Below are 16272 nucleotides of genomic sequence, written 5' to 3' on the forward strand. Positions count from 1 at the left end.
ATGCGGGTGGGGCCGCGGGGGCCGTCGCCCCCAGGGAGCCGGCGGTTGGCCTTGAGGCGGGAGGGCCCGGCGGCGGCGCTCGCCCGTGACCTTCCGTCTCGGCCCTCGGAGCCCCCGGCGGCGGCGGCGGGCGCCCCCGGGAGAGGGGAGGTGGCGCCCGGCGCGGTGGGGAGGGGTGTGCGGGGGCCTCGGGCGTCCCCGACAGCCGCAGGACGCGGCAGCGGACAGAGCTGGGCCCGGCTGTGGGCGGAGGGCGGATCTGTAACAGGTGGGGTCTTAACACCGCTTATTTGCGTGTCTGAGGCTGTGTAAATAGCTGCTTTTCTCAGAAGTTTCTTTGAGGCCCGTTTTCATGGGAATGTGGCCGAACAGCTGAATGCTCTTGCCAAACTTCAGTCTGTGCGCTGTGGTAAGGGATGCGGCACCTTGGATGTAAAGATGTAAAAATGTAGATGTGCAGGAGTCCGGACATACTTAAGTAGCCCATTTTTTACAAGAATTCGGTCTCAAGTAGACAAGCTGAAGCATCCTTGGCTAACAAGCAGTTTGACAGAACTCTAAACAAATAAAAATAGGTTCCCCAATGAAGGTCATTGAGCAACCTTTTGCTGTAGTTGCTTGCAGTGCCACCTACATCTATTGCAAATGATGTTTGATGTTGAGCAAGCACGTAGGAGGACGTCTGCTTATTTGAGAAAGCCGGTCTTAGTTAGAAGTGCATGGAATATGAGGAGATGGTGTAAGCCGATGTGGAAGAGACTCTAATGCAGAGGCTCAGTAGACACAGAAGCTTGTTTAGTACTTGTAGAAGCCATGTCCACAGAAGCAGTAGGGTAAAAAACGTGACTACGTGAGCAAAGTGTGAGAAGGAAGAGTCACTTCACTGAGGCAAAATGAAGAAAGGTCAGTGCAGACTTCTGTGTGAATTCCTTTTGAAGTCTTGAGGACACAGTGCAAGCCTGATAAACTACTTTAATATTAATGTGCAGTTAACTGTGCCAGAATGCCTATGAAGCATGTAAATGGCCAGTAAAACAGCACTCTCTCTCTCTTTCCCTTTTTCTTAATTAGGGGGGGAAAAAAAATCCAGCAGTGATAATGGCTGCTTCCTAACACCACAGTTAGTTGCTAGCCGTATCACCTTCCTTTCTAAAGAAAGACTGTACATCACTGAAAAGGTAGCTGGAATAAACCTTTTCAGCAGTATTTCTCCCTAATTCTAGTCTTGAAGTAAGCTATCTAAATAAAACTGAACTGTACAAAACCAGTGTTCCTCAGGATTCTTCCTTTGTATTTAAAAATTCCTCAAAAGATCCATCCCACCAAGATGCTTAATTTGTACTTTCCGTGACAGTGTGTGCCCACAAAGGGCTGAAGTCAGTTGTTCCCTCCAGTATGACCTTCCAGCACTGTTTCTTCCATACTCAGAGGCTAATATCTAAGTTGCTGACTGTGTCCTATGTTGAATGTGGAATTTAGGTAACTGTCAGCAAAAGACTTCAGTTTGTCTTTGCCATAAAAGACTACAGTATATACTTTTAAACTGCATCTATTTAGACTTCTTTTTGAAGGCCCTTACCCCACCAGACTGTGGGACTCTCTTGCTTCCCATCATGAAGAAAATGCCCTTCTTGTCTCTCTTACAAAGCAAGAGACTTCTTGGAACGTTTTAGGTGGAACATGACTGAGTTGTCTGGTCTAGAAACTGGCATCTAATCACTACAATTAAGCAAGGCTTTATAAACATTTAACTTCCTTGTGGGACACCAGGAATTGAGTCATTGCTTGTGACATCTCCCTTTTGTGCTTTAAGAATGAAGCTTGACTCTGAATAGAATAACTGAATTCATCCGAAGCAGTGGAACTGATGAATACAGTACTACTACTTTGTTTTCCGTTATTATGGCTTAGGGCAGTCAAAACATGTGGACATCTATCAGAATAAGTAGCTTCAGTTTCAACTTCATAAGTTGAAATCATGAAAGCAAGTATATAATGAATACATACTAATCTTTCAGATGGATACACCTGGCATTAGAATATCATTACAACATGAGTTAGCTTTTGGATCTTGCATAAAGAAACAAGATAAATTGCTTTTAAAACTGTCATTAGTAATTAAGCCTTCTGCCAGTTTCAAATCCCTATTAATCACCACTTAAGAGAAGCCAGATGTGAATCACTGTAAATCGTGTAAATATAGCTTTACTGTAATCATGTCTTCACACTTTTAAAGTAAACATAATAGGAATGTAAGCTATAAATACTTTCACTGTTTCCTGTTGGATGTTACTGCTGCATTTTAAACCAGCTAATTAGCATATGAAAGCTCAGTAGCTCTCTATACTGTGAACTTGAAGTTGCATTTCCTCCCCCTTCCTTCCCCCCCTCCCCCCGCATCATAGGAGTGACAGCTATCACTAAAATTCTATTATCTAAGCCACTAATAGGTAACTGAGACACCTTATATCCTATGCTAATGATATAAAGTGATATCTCTTGAAAAATGTCCAGTGAAACAGCTTTCATCCTTCTTTGAGGGAGAAGATCTATAGGCCACTATAGACAAGCTCTCAGATTGTCTCATGGTAGAAACCTAAACTACTTGGGATCCATTATATGAGGAAAGTAGCCCCAAAATCCTCTGGGAACAGAAAAACAGGCAGGGAGGCTTTATCTTCTGGGGCAGTTCTGAAGTATTTCTTCATGCTGACACTCCAGCAACATAAGTCTAGAATTTCTGTTAGTGTAGATAGTTTTGAAGTAGATATATAGTTCATTTCTTGTAAAGCATGAGTGCTTTTTTGACTTAAGCCATCTAAAATTGTATCTAGGACTCTTGGTTGTTGAAGTGAACTTTAAAAGAATTAGTGTCAGTAGTATAACTAGAATTAGCTGACCTTCAGTTCTCCTCATTAGTAAATCTTTGAACTGTTTCTGTGCACAAGGATTTAAATGTCTTCCACAGGCCTATGCTAGAAATTAAGGGACACATTGCACACTGTCAGGATCCTGTATGTTCTGAGAACTCCACAAGCTCTCTTTTTCTGCAGAAGGCTAAAACTTTCTACTTAGGGGATGGGGCAGGGGTGAAACAGGTGGTAATACATCATCTGCATTTCTAGAATGGTCTCTGGCCTCCCAGTATGTCCATTGACAATATGGAGAAATACATATAAAACTTTTGGAACAATATATCTTCCCCAGTATAGCCTTTGGGAATAATTGTAGTAGCAATACAAGGTATTGATTATCTGTTGGCTCTTCTTGCAATGTCTAGACCCTTATGCAGAAAGTGTAATAAATGAGTAAATAAATCAATAAATCAACAACTCTTGTCCAGTTTTGGAGACTTTGACTAGTACAGTGTGTTCTTTCTCTTTAGTGTTTTTAAAAAGCATACGTAATATTGCTGTTGTGAAGTTTCCCTGTCTGATCAGTAAGCAACTATGACAAATACCTGCCTTTCTTCTAGACCAAAGTGTCCATGAGGAAGTACAAAGGTGGTCTAGTTTTACAGTCTTGCATCCAGAGAAAGGATTTGGTTATATGCTAGTACAGTGTATTTGAGTTCAAGTGCAATTCTGTACTCTGCCTATTTTTTTTGGGTCTATCTTTCCTGAAACCTTTGTTCCTAAACTTGGTAGTCTTATCTCTTAAACCATGTTTTAAGCTAGAATTCTGACTTCCCCACAAGTTGCTAATCCAGGTTGACTGCATTCTGTTTCCAGAGGCGCTAACATGCCTCTTCCGGTTTCTGCTTGTATGGTCTTTTCTGTACAAGAAGAGTTGTGGCTTGTTTAATTTCAGATCTCAAAGCTCTGTTTAATTATAATCTGGTCTAAGAGGTGTGTGGAGTGTTTTTTTTTCTTTCTGTTCTATGGAGCAGTCACTGATCTAACACATGACTACCTGGGACTACTGCTGAAGCTATTAGTTCAGTGAGCTAGTTTCTCCTTGTTTTTTGTTGCTGCAGGGCGCTGAGGAGGGACTTTGTCAAGGGACTGCACCTAAGTCTTAGAAACTGTTAATTTGGGATGGCAACATTATTTCAGGCATAGACATATGCACTTGCAGTGATATCCTCATTATTAGATATAGTGCATCTGAAATAACTTGGCTGTAGGGCTTTGGGGCTGTGTGCCTGCTTCTGGAAGAGTCTCTATAACCTTGATCTGTCCTGTTCTAGAGTATAATAACTATTCCAGTCTCGTGTGAATATGAGGACAGTTGGAAGACCTTAGCCTTGTCAGCTTGCTATTCTGTCAAGCAGCAAACTAGCAGCAGTCAGTCTGATTCTATTTTAGGCTTTTACTTGCATGAAAACAGCTTCCATTTTTAACATGGAGGTTGACTTCTATTGGCTGAAATGCATTGTGCTAAGAGACATGCTTTGAACTCATTTAGCTAGGGTTGTGTGAAAAGTGAAGTATGCATTAGCCCTGCAAACTCTCATTAATCATTGCTGCAGTTCAGGTAATAAGAAAACAAAAAAAACAAGTTGTTGGACTAGTCAAGAAAACGCTAACAAAGCAACTTGAATCAGCCTGCTGCTAATAACAAAGAAGCGCCAAAAAGCATATCAGTTTGCTTTCTGAAGTAGATGTAACTGTTCACTTACCATCTTAACTTGTAAAAATAAATAAATAAAAATAAAATGCTCAAAGAATATGGAAAATACAGTGTGATGGAAGTGACTATTTTTAAAATGCTCTGTGACTCAAAACAGAGCTTGGTGAGCCATAATTGGTCAGCAGTAGGCTTTCTGTTAATACCTGGTATTTAATGAACAAAGTCGTAATTCAGTTGAATTATACCAGTATCTTTGCTAGAAAGAGAATGCTGAAAAGCTCTGAGCACTTCTTTTAAAAAGAAGATGTAGTAGCAAGTGATCTTAAATACATGCTATAGTCTAGCACTTAGGCATAGATAACTAAATAATATCTGTAATAAGTGATCATATAGTTACTAAACCAAGTGAACCCCATACATGCCTGGGACGTACTGTGTGTTAGACTATGGAAAATGTGTTAGTAGCTCATGTTTAATACAACTGTGGCTGGCCTGTGCTTAGTGACAGCAAGATATTCTCTGGCAAGATTTGGCTTGACCTACTTATGTAGGTATACAGAGAACACAAAGTGACTTCCTCAGAGCCTCTACAGAGAAGCCTTAGTTATTTAGCTTTGTCCTGGTCAGACCTTGGAGGGTTTTGCCATCTTCCTAAACTATTTCGGCGCTGGGGTCTTTGATGTTTTGGTCTTGGTTGCTTTGGAAGACCACTGGGGAGGAAGATCTTCCACTTACCGTGATGGGATTTTATCCTACTAGGAAATATACTTGGGCAACAAACACTTGTGACGGTGACAGCTCTTGAAGGAAACAGATTTTTAATACTGCTGTTAATCAAGGTTAATGCCGCGGCATTTTTCTGACTTCTGCCTTTCTTCAATTTGTGATAAGCTTTTTTTCCCTATATGGCTTATAAAGGAAACTAATTTTTTTTTCTTTTTTTCTTCCATGTGCTTTCTGAATGGCAAACAACGATGGCCCACTCAAAAAAACAGTACGGTAAGAAAGGGGAGGGGGCTTCCTGTTTCGCTTCATACTTGACTCAAGTAACTTGCGATCTTGTTGCCCTAGCACCGTGATGAACTTGACTGAATCTGAAAAGCCATATTGCTAACCTCCAGGAGTGATATACTTGTAAAACTTAATTACAAGTCTGAGGTTAAGGTTACCTAACAATAGCCTAAATGTCTCCTAAAGAATTCATTTCAAAATCAAAGGAGCTTCCTTTATTACACCCTTTGCTAAGGAGATCAGATCAGTCTGGAGTCATTCTTCTGCACAGCAATGGTACTGGTAACCTACCTGAACTACCTGGCTTAATCAGCTTTACTTCAGACAGTAAATGGCATCATATTGTAACTCTCACTGCAGGCTTCTGTCTTCTAACCTTTCATTTTGCTCCTAAAACTGGGAATTGGTATTTTATGCCTATCATACTGTGAATCAATGTTATGGAAGACTCTTCTGCCCTTCTCTGTAAACCAAAGAAACTGTATAGGTACAATTTAGTTCTTGTGTGCATAAGCTTCAAAGGATTGTGTGCCTTGGAGCACTTAAAACTGGATAATCAGTTCAAGCTGAAAGGTTGCAAATCTAGCTCCTTAGTCAGCAGAGGAAAGTTGCTGTTTGGCTGCAACAGAGTGATGTGAGTTGAAAGATTATCGCTTCATCTAACTTGAGCTTGGCATGGTCTGTTTATAGTGTATGTATGTTTATGTTCTAAAGGCAGTTGAATAAATATAAATACCAAGTAAGTTGCTGGTCCTTGTCCCGCTCTTTAGAATTACTTGAATAGTTGCATTAAAGCCTCCAGAACAACAGCGTCTACCTGCTGCTGACTTTCTCCTGCTGTGAATGTCCTTGTTCTGTTACAGGAAGTATTTTGTGTAGTAATGGTGTTACAGCTACATTTCTTTATCTAAACACAATTGTAAGGTATAACTGGAAAGAGTTGCATGGCTACATGACATTTATGTCATCTGAGCTGCTTGAGAGCTTTAAACATCCCCAGTGCTGATTTACCTTTTTTTTTTCCCCTCCTATCAGTAGGAGTGTAGCAAAACCAAATGTATTTACTGCATACCTTTAAATACCTACTTTTGCTATAAACCTGAGTTTGGACCAGTGCACATTCTGACACTTACAGAAATACTACATTGCATCTTGCATAATATTGCACTAAGGTTAAACTAACAAAACAGTGTGTGCAACTTAACATCACTGTTTTTTGCCTACATTTTGTTTTAGTTCACTTGCTGTATCACAACCCAAATCTGCARGAAGAAAGTATGACTTTTCATCTAAGTCATACTATAGTGTCACAAGCTAACATCCAGCCCAGCAGAAGGGTGTCTATCTGGTATTCAAACTGTAAGAAACTTATGTCCATTGACAATTCCAAATCACTGGAATATCTGCAGTCTTACAATTGGGGAAAGAGACTAAAGAATAGACATAGTTGGTATCTGCAAAGCTTTGTATCCTGCAAAGTGGATCTCTTTCACCATATCTGGCTCAAGTCACTCTTGCACATCCTTAGTTTACCATTAGGAAAAGAAGCTGCTGGAAGTGCTGCATGCATCTTTCTGCAGAAAGAATTCTACTGAAGCCTTGTTTTTCCTAATAGTAGAAATTGGGCTTATAACACTATTTTTGTCAAAGTTTGGGGTCTCTTAGCGAGTACACTACTATCTTTTGTCAGTTTTCTGACTGACTTCAGACTTGGTTCTTTCTAGTTCTTGTCTCTGTTTTCTGTATGAGCACACAAATGTAGCTAACTCATCCCTTACTCTTACATCTATTTAATCATTGAGCCTTAGGCAGCCACTAAGTCGTTACGTACATCTTCATTCTGCAATTGCTGGAACAGCTTGGTTTGATGGGATGGCCCCACTACTTCAAAGAGAAGGTGTAACCACTTGGAGAAATATGATTGCTGAGGGCTTTTTGATCCTCAGCATAACACAACACTTCCAGTTGTTCATTTTGCTTACTCCTTGTTTCCATTAGATTTGGAGAAATATCGTCTGAAAGAGTTGTAGGCTAAGGTTTTGCACAGAAGTGAGCTGTAAACCTGAGGTTATATTGAGTAGAGCAATGAGACTGCTTAATGATGGCTGAAGTAGAATTACACAGAATTGCATTTCATTTTAGTAGCCTTACAGGATTGGTAGTTCCTCTTCAGTTTGCAAGTTGACTTGGAGCAGGTTCCACCTGCTTCCTTCCTGAAGACTAAATCCTGTTTAAACAAGGGTTTTCTTTCTCCTTTATTTCAAAAGCTGCCTCTGTTTTAACTTGAAATTCTACCTGTAGCCCTGAGCTTCTGGAGTTTTGTGTGGCTAAGGAAAACAAAGGTAGATATTTATCCTGCAAGAATACTGAAGAAGCTTTGTGTTTCTATGTAACACTCCCTCTTCTTTTTTTTTTTTCTTTTCTTCCTCCCCTTCCCCCYCCCACTCCCCTTTTCTTTACAGCACTTCTGGGGACCAGTAGCGAACTGGGGACTTCCTGTTGCTGCTATTAATGACATGAAGAAATCTCCAGAAATCATTAGTGGCCGAATGACATTTGGTAAGACTGGAGAGAGACTTCTTGTCAGCAAACTGGCTGCAAAACACATTTCACACTTGAAGTAGTGATGTATTTTTAATTGCTTGCAAACTAGTGATCAAAGCAGATATACAGCATGATGCTTGTTATCATATAACTTCAGAGGCCACCCAAAAACTGAGATACTAGAATGTTACTGAATTCTCTTTCAAAGGTTTTTTCAGTAACTCTTGTGTGTAGGGGCTAGAAAAAAATCTGTGGTGATCAAAACTGCCATCACTCTTTATAATTGTTCTGGTATCTTATGCTACTGCATGCACTAGTTCACAATGCATCTCTTTTCCCAGCTCTCTTCTTTGTATCAAGGTCACTATTAATGCTTTGTGGTTAGTATGGGATTTAAATTGCCACACTGACAAAGTGAAGAAATGATAATATTTGGTCTCGAAGGTGCAAACCTTAGAGACTGACTCCTCCCAGTGCAGTTGCCTGCGAGTTCCAGGAGGCTAGCTTCACTCTTAATGGGATAATAATGTGAGAACTTTCTTTTTAAATGCATAAGCAATACTTTCCTCTGCCTTTTTTGGAACATATATAGCTTTTGCTTAGTTATCTGTCTGTATTCTGTTGTTCAGATTCTCCTTTGTGAATGCTGATGAAACTAGGTAGCTTTAAGGTACTAGCTTAATTGTACTATTACATATGTCTCTTCCTTAACTCAGTTCATAGCTTAGTAACTCTTCTTCCTTCAAGCCAGATAATTTAGGGTTAAGGAAATCCATAGCTTATATTCATTTAATTCTGCTTAGAGTAATTCAGTGTCTTAGTCTTTTTCTTAGAGATGGAAGACCCGTTCAAATACTATGTTTTGCAAAATAGCTTTTTGGTGGCAACTGCCCATCTCAGCAAAGTTCAGATATTTAAGACAAAAGCACCATATGCTAATGCTGCCATAACTGTCTGGGATACACACACAGTCCAAAGAGATTAAATTTATATTTGAAGTGCAATAGCATTTGAAACTCAATAGCAAACCCAGTGGTTTCAAAACAGAAGTCTGTGTTCTGGATCTTTGCTATAAATGTTAAACTCCTTCAGATAAGCATTTGCTGATTTGTTAAGTTAACTGCTTGAAAGCAAAGGATTTTAAACAATGTAAACATTCAGAAAGGAAAAACAAACAGGATGAAGTTTGAGGAAATGAACAATGCTTCTACTTGTTAATGACTTCAGTTGCAACTAGTTACTCCTGTTACTGGATTTGATCTGAATCATAGCTGAACAGAAGTTTATAAATACTGAAGAGCTACTAGACTGTCCTTAAACTAAAAGGTTTTCTAAATGTGGAGATGGACTTTAACCAGACTTCTAAAAGCTTGAGGGAATCCTGTGTGATAGCTGCAAATAATTAAGTGTAATACAGTAATGAGCAAATGAATTCAAATGAATTCAAAATATGAAAAAAAAAAATGAATTCAAAATAAAAAGTCAGTGCTACAGTGCAAAACTCAGGCTGGCCCAAGAATAGGGCTTACCAGCTTGGGTTCTGTACCTGATGTATGCAGGTGGACTGCTTTGGTACCAGCCATGGTTCTAACAAGCTGTTGCTTGGTTGACCTGACCTTGCTGGCTGACGCAATTCCAGCTTTGCTGGGTAATCAATCCAGACAGATATAACAGGCAGTTCTGGGTACAGTTACTTATGCTTTTATTAGCATTTGGCTTAAGCTCTTCACTTGTAAAGACATTGCTTGTGGCTCTCTAAGTCATTTAACCCATCTTTAGGAAGTTCTTTTCTAAAATAAAAATACTGGATGTAAAACTAGGGTTTTTTTTAAGGTATTTTGTTCTTGCATATCTTATCACATAACTGAACTGTCATTTTATAATCAAACAGCTAACTAATGTATCTCCAATTAAAGATCACATCTATCAAGTGGTTCTGCTTATGCTACTTGCTGCAATAGAATTTTTGATGGTGCCACTACCAGATTGTGCAACTGTCCTTTAGTAGAATAGTGTTTTTTACAAGTTTGCGTAGGCTATTACTTGCATGAAAAGTTAGTTTTCCCTCTTATAGGGTTTGTACTGAAAAAGGCAGTTTTCTTAAAACAGCTCACTTCCTAAATTTGTTTTGACTAAGCCTGTCAGAAAACTAAAACTGAACTTTGGAACACTATTGACTCCTTGGGTTGTAATTTCCTGCATTTGTGGCCAGAGAGTAGACTGAAGCTGTTTCTCACCTTCCTAGAAAGTAGGTAACAAAGCTTTATGCTTCTGAATGTATATGGCTTCTTGGGAAAGGGAATCTTCTCTTAAAATCTATGTTAGAACTTTCCTGGCAAGAACTGTGTGTAAAATAACTACCTATTACTTTAAAAATAGCCTATGCTAGGAAATGTGTTGAAACAGTTGTATGGAAAGGGCTGGGTCCCACTGGGATTAACAGAATTTTCTTTATTCCCTTGCTGAGAGACAGCTTAGATATTAACCTGGATAGACTTCAGTTGCATCACAGGGAAGTGTATGAGGAAATAAATTTTTGCAGAAAGCTGCAGCCCTATAAGTCTTGCACTAAAAAAGCTAGCACTGTTGTGCATTTCTGTGCATTGGATCCTCGAAAGTGAGCAAGTGTTTAGGACTGCTGGAAAACTGACATGCCACTGAGAAGCATTCTGCATGTTATGCATTCCACAAGTAAAAATGATGCCTCAACAAAATGGGGATATTAAAAATAATCTGATATCTGTCATGTTTTGCAGCACTGTGTTGTTACTCCTTGACTTTCATGAGATTTGCCTACAAAGTACAGCCAAGAAACTGGCTTCTCTTTGCATGCCATTTTACTAATGAAATTGCACAACTTATTCAAGGAGGACGACTGATCAAATACAGGCAAGTCCCATTCAAATAAGGGGAAAACCACAAACTGGTTCTTGGAGTGCTTTGTCAGTGGCTTTTAACTATGGTGCAGATTCCTGGAGCTTAATAGGCTTGCAAAAGGTAATGAAGAAACAAGCTTGTTGCCAATAGGCTGAAATGTTATTTGTTGGTTTGCACCTCTGCTGAAGCTTGGGTGGGGGTGCACACAGAAAGCTGAAGACCCTTATGTTTATGGGTGTAGGCTGGGCTTTCAGCAGCTGCCAGCTATTCTGTTTTGCTTAATGTATTTTCCTGTTAGTCATTCCACAAGTGTCAATCTCTGTAAGCGGTTCCTGAGATGAAAATGTCTGTAAAATTGAAAGGGGTGCCTGGCTGATAAAGACGCCAAGCCAAACCTTTCTAAGCCAATTCTTCTGGTACATAGGAGATGGAGCCAGCATAGTTTGATTGGGGAGCAGACTGCAATCTTGCAGCCTTGTTGTGTAGCTAGTAGGGCAGACACTGCTCCAAGCAATGCTGATGAGTCAGAGCTGTGGCTCTTCTCTTCTGCTCTAAGAAATCCATGCAGAACAAGGAGAGGATGAAGCCTTCTGAACTGTAAATTCAAAAATGAGACTGAGCAGAACTGCAAGTGGACTAGTGTTTTGCATAAATAATGGCCAGGGTACCTCATTCTTAAAGTTCTACTGTAAGTCCAGATTTGTGCTAGTGATTGCAGTTCAGTGTTCATTCTTACAAAACCTGTTCTTCTTTTGGCAGGATGGAGAAAAAGAATTAAATATCTCTTAACTTGAAATAAAGCCAGGGAGTCTCATCATCCTGAATTACAATCAAGGAAGACTTGCCATCTACAGTTGCTGTGATGATTACGATGGGGATAAAATTGAAACACCTTTATGAATATGACCCCTTGCCCCTAAATAATTGTCTACTAATCTTTAGTTTGCCTCTTTTTAAAGTATTGTCCAGCAATGTAAACCACTGCATTTAATGTCTTGCTGCCTTACAAGTCCTTAATAACTCCCCTTCTAATAAGGAGCTACTCATCCAAATAAACAATATTTGGAAGGGAACCTTTATCCAACAGTCTGCAAAAGTAAATGGCCCATGATAGTTTGACAAAACTTGTTTTCAAATAAACATGAACACAGAGGTCACTTAAAACAGAACTGTAGGTGGTATCATTGTTCTACATATAACATTCTTGAAAGCCATTTGACTTAACTTGGGTGCATTCATTCCTATGGTCTCTTTTTAAACTTCAGCAGTGGCTTGCTAATCTACAAGCACAAATATGTAGACAGGCAGCCTGGAAGTGACCAGCTTTCCCTCTTCCCTTACTGCATGCCTTGTCTCAGTAAAGAGACTTAACTTACATGCATTTTTAAGTCGCACATTATGTAAGGTAAACTTGGAAAAGCAAAAGCTTGCCACTGGATGAAGGCAATGGAGTCTCTCACTATTCTTCAAGAAGTTCTAAACAGATTTTAGTGTCCTCCCCCTGTTAGAGATCCTTCTAGATATCTGTATTTCTTATTCAGGCAAAAAAATAATTTCTTGGGAGCCTGAGATCTGAAAGACAGAAGATGCCTTTTGGTAATGTTTTGACTTCATTGTGAGTTTTTCATGCCTGACCTGCCTGGAGGTGACATTGATGTGAAGATATAAATGACAAAGAATGTATGTGATGGATTTTATTTCAGTGCTGTCTTTTTGAACAATAAAACCTCTTTTGAAGGGCAGAATTCAGTGCTCTTAATATGCATCTGAATAAATCATTATCTTCTAGCTATATGTATGTTGAAATAATGGGGACTAGTACTGTGAGACTTGCCAGTTTTAAGATAATCAATTAAAAGCCTTACTTAATAATCCTGGGCAGAGATTGTGCTGTTCCTAATTATGCAGTAGCTAAACTTTGTAACAGGTGTACAAGAAAGCCTAATAGCCATGCCCTGCTGGGTCAGTAAAACTAAGAACTGACACTAGTGCTGCTTTAGAAAAGTTGGTGTATAAAACTTCCACTTCAGTACTGTTGTTCAGTCACAAAAGGAGTCATCTTCTCTCCCTCCCTCTCCTAGAAAAGAAGCATTAGATTTATTATAAGTGAGAATCATGAGATGCATACAAATAAGGGTAACTGATCATCTTAGCACCTTATAGTTTACATAAGCTTGGCATTTCTGAAGGAGAAATGGCTTACATGCAAGTTTGAACTTCATACAAGTGTAGTAACTTCACCTCTCAAGCCTTAGAGGAGGTAAAATAGCTTGCAGTAATGGGAAACTCTAGGTTTTGACTCGCGTGGTGCTTTGCTCTCTGTTCTGTAGCTGCTATGTGTCTTGCAGTTTCCCTAAGGAGGGAATCAAACTTGCAAGAGTTTAATAGTCTTCTCTTCTTTTTCCCAATGTGTGGCTGCCTACTCCATATTCTCATGTATTTCCCTCTACTTTCTTCCTTCCTTCCTCCATGCATTCACTGGGAGGAAGTGCAAGTTTTTTCATTCTGGAGTAGTATGAGTGTGAATTGTAGGTGGGAAGTGGGCTGTTATTTGCCTTGATTAGGTTTTTTAAACCAATGTTAGCTTCCTGTAGTCTGTATAGACTTTTAGGGAAGGGGTGAAACATATCCTACAGGTTTAATTTTCTTAATGTGCATGACAAAAGTGTGGTCATTTTAGAGGTGTGGTTTGTAGTTTAAAAATAGGTTTGGGCACTCTGCTGTTCCAAATGAAACTGTTCTAAAGTATCAGGTTTTAAACCAGCCTGAATTAATTTGTATGCTTCTTTGGCCCCTTTTAAGATTATACACAGCACATCTCACAAAACCAAAGTTTAAATACTGAACAAATTGAGAAAAGTGAATGTCTGTGTTAGAGAATATTGAACTGAAGCTGTCTAGAATTAATTGCTTAGCATAACTTGCTTAGCATTAGTAGCTAAATTTGCTGAAGCCTTAGGCCTCAGGCTGTGAACTTGCTGTGAACTTTTACTTAGATAAGTAAAAGGGGGCCCCAGAGCCCGTTCAAGCTGGAGAGATAAAGAAGCTACACTGACAGCAGGAGTAGCCAACCTTGAAGATAAGCAGCAGCCTGCCTAGAGACAATGGAGGGGCCCAGTGAAGAAGGGGAAGACCCCAGACCTAACTATTACTATTGGTCCAAACTATCGCTTAAGGGGTGGGGAATTTAGATTGTAAGGGTATAATTGCCCAGGGATTTCTTTGTTTGGGGTCCCTCTTTGGAGGCACCCAGCTTGAGCTGTAATTACCGCACGTGTATCATTAAATTTTATTTCTCTCCAATCTGACTTCGAACTTCTGCCTCAGCAGGAACCTAGGGTCAGACCCTGTTATGGAGGCCGGCGAGCCTGATTTTCCATAACAGTTTGCTCAAAAATAGTTTTGTTCACCTGACTACTAAAATAATGAAAATGAGAAGCTAGCTAAATTGCTGTTACTGCAAAAAAAAATTTTAACCAAAAAAAATAGATACCTGAGTTCATATTTACTTATTTTGCCTAGGGTATGTATCTTCTTGGTTCTTTTTTGCTTTGTTTTTTAGGGGAGGGAGAAATTGTATATCTTTGCCACACTTTTCTGACATTAGATATTCAGCCCTAGAACAGTTGCTCATACCTATAGTCGCCAGTAGCAGAATTTTCTTTGAAACATAGTCAAAATATTGTCAGAAGCTGGAACTGGTGACATGTCAGAAGGGGTGTTTCCCCACTTCTGAATAGTGGGGCTGCTATTAGAAGCTTTGTGAGTTAAGTGGTGCGTTTTTAGTGGCATGCCTTTTCGCACATCCTATGTGCTACTGGAAAACCATCACCCTTCACCAGGGTTAATCAAGCTGATGACTGTTTGGGCCTAGCCTCAGTAAATAATAGAGGTGCTGTGTAAATTATTAAGTAACTTCTAGTATATCCATGGGGAGAATCATTCCATATGCTCCCCAGTCTCATTGTAGTTCATAAACCATTGCCTGCCTCTGAACACCCTGCTTGCTTAGAGTTTCTCAGCAGTGCAGATAGGCACTAAATGCATTTCAACCTAAAGTGAGTTTTTTTGTTTATTTGTTTTTTAATTTATGACTCTTGCAGGGGAGGGAGGGAAGCAAAGATGTTGATGTGTGTGTTCCTTGTTCTCTGAATCTAGCAGGCTGTATTTCAGGAGGAAGAATGGACCTGCTATTGCTGCCCCTCTGATGAGCAGTTGTGCCACCGCACTGTTTCTTTGTGGGTGGCTTGTGCAAGATGCCTTTGTGCAGATCTGAAGCAGGCTCTCCCTTTAACTCATGGGTTGGCTGTAAGGGGAAAAGTCTCCTTTCATCCTGTTGCTTGTCACTGGTGTAGATAGCAAGACCTGTCTGTATTTACATGACTCTCTTATGCCACTATATTTCATGTTAACCGAGACAACACCTTTGTTTAGGGAAAATAAGAGTACAGTGGGCCTAGTTGTCTCTGGCTTATTCCAACATCTACTTGCACTCTGTTTCAAAATTGCTTGTTGAGGGCTACAATGCAGGTAAGCTTTTACAGTTGCAGTTCATAAGGAGGAGACTTTGGAAGAAAGATGACTTTGTGGTTTCTCAACTGAATGATGAAATGAGTGCACTCATGGTAATACACATTTCAAATGCATGGTAGCCCTCCTTTTTCTGCAAAAATAGAGGTTTGGGATGTGGAGGTGCATAATATTGGCTTCATAGCTCTTCAAATACCAGAGAGGTGTGTCAAGGGGGTCAGGGCAGAGGCTACTCATGGTAGAAGCAGCCCCTCTCCCGAGCGGTATGGAGTCTCAGCATTAGGTAGGTAATACTGATACTTCCGATGCACTGACGTGGGAGGCCGAATGGCCAAAGCAGCACTTGTGAGCTGCTGATAGCAGTAGGCTGTGATTGCTGCAATTTGATATCCTTGGGAGCTCTCAGATTAGGAGACAAAAGGGAGATTGTAAACTTGTGGGTAATTAACTCTTTTACATGGTTAAACATGTGTTGGTTTTACACAAGCAAGATCAAATGAAAAAAGAGTTGGGTATAAGAGTGTGCTGAAATGACTTCACATGGACTGCATTTAAAAGCATAAAATAGCTTGTCCATCAGGAGCTGATCAACAAACAGTGGAAATGCTGATGCAGATTGTGTGGTCTATGGGGAGAAATAGTTCATTCTGTCTGACCAGTTGGTGCAGCAGGCAAAAAACAGACAAGCTTTTCAACATGCAGCCCCCTCAGGTGTTAGAAAGCTGTAAGGTGGTCCTT

The 16272-nt window shown here is 39.9% G+C and overlaps 1 protein-coding gene across 2 annotated transcripts in view; it reads left to right on the top strand.

The window, feature by feature from the left end:
• MPC1 (mitochondrial pyruvate carrier 1) overlaps positions 1-12878 on the top strand; it is a 13389-nt gene extending 511 nt beyond the window's left edge. The window contains exons 2-5 of one of the 2 annotated variants that reach the window (XM_026070000.1): positions 5568-5571; positions 8046-8142; positions 10884-11016; positions 11764-12878. In XM_026070000.1, the coding sequence (XP_025925785.1) occupies positions 8100-8142; positions 10884-11016; positions 11764-11782 (195 nt within the window). In that variant the 5' untranslated portion in view covers positions 5568-5571; positions 8046-8099 and the 3' untranslated portion in view covers positions 11783-12878. Of the gene's footprint in view, positions 1-5548; positions 5572-8045; positions 8143-10883; positions 11017-11763 lie in introns of those variants that run through there. The other variant, XM_026069999.1, reaches the window with a different exon arrangement.
• The last annotated feature ends 3394 nt before the right edge of the window (positions 12879-16272 follow it).

Source organism: Apteryx rowi, unplaced genomic scaffold, assembly GCF_003343035.1.
Source record: "Apteryx rowi isolate R43461 unplaced genomic scaffold, aptRow1 scaffold_300, whole genome shotgun sequence".
Lineage (NCBI taxonomy): Eukaryota > Metazoa > Chordata > Aves > Apterygiformes > Apterygidae > Apteryx > Apteryx rowi.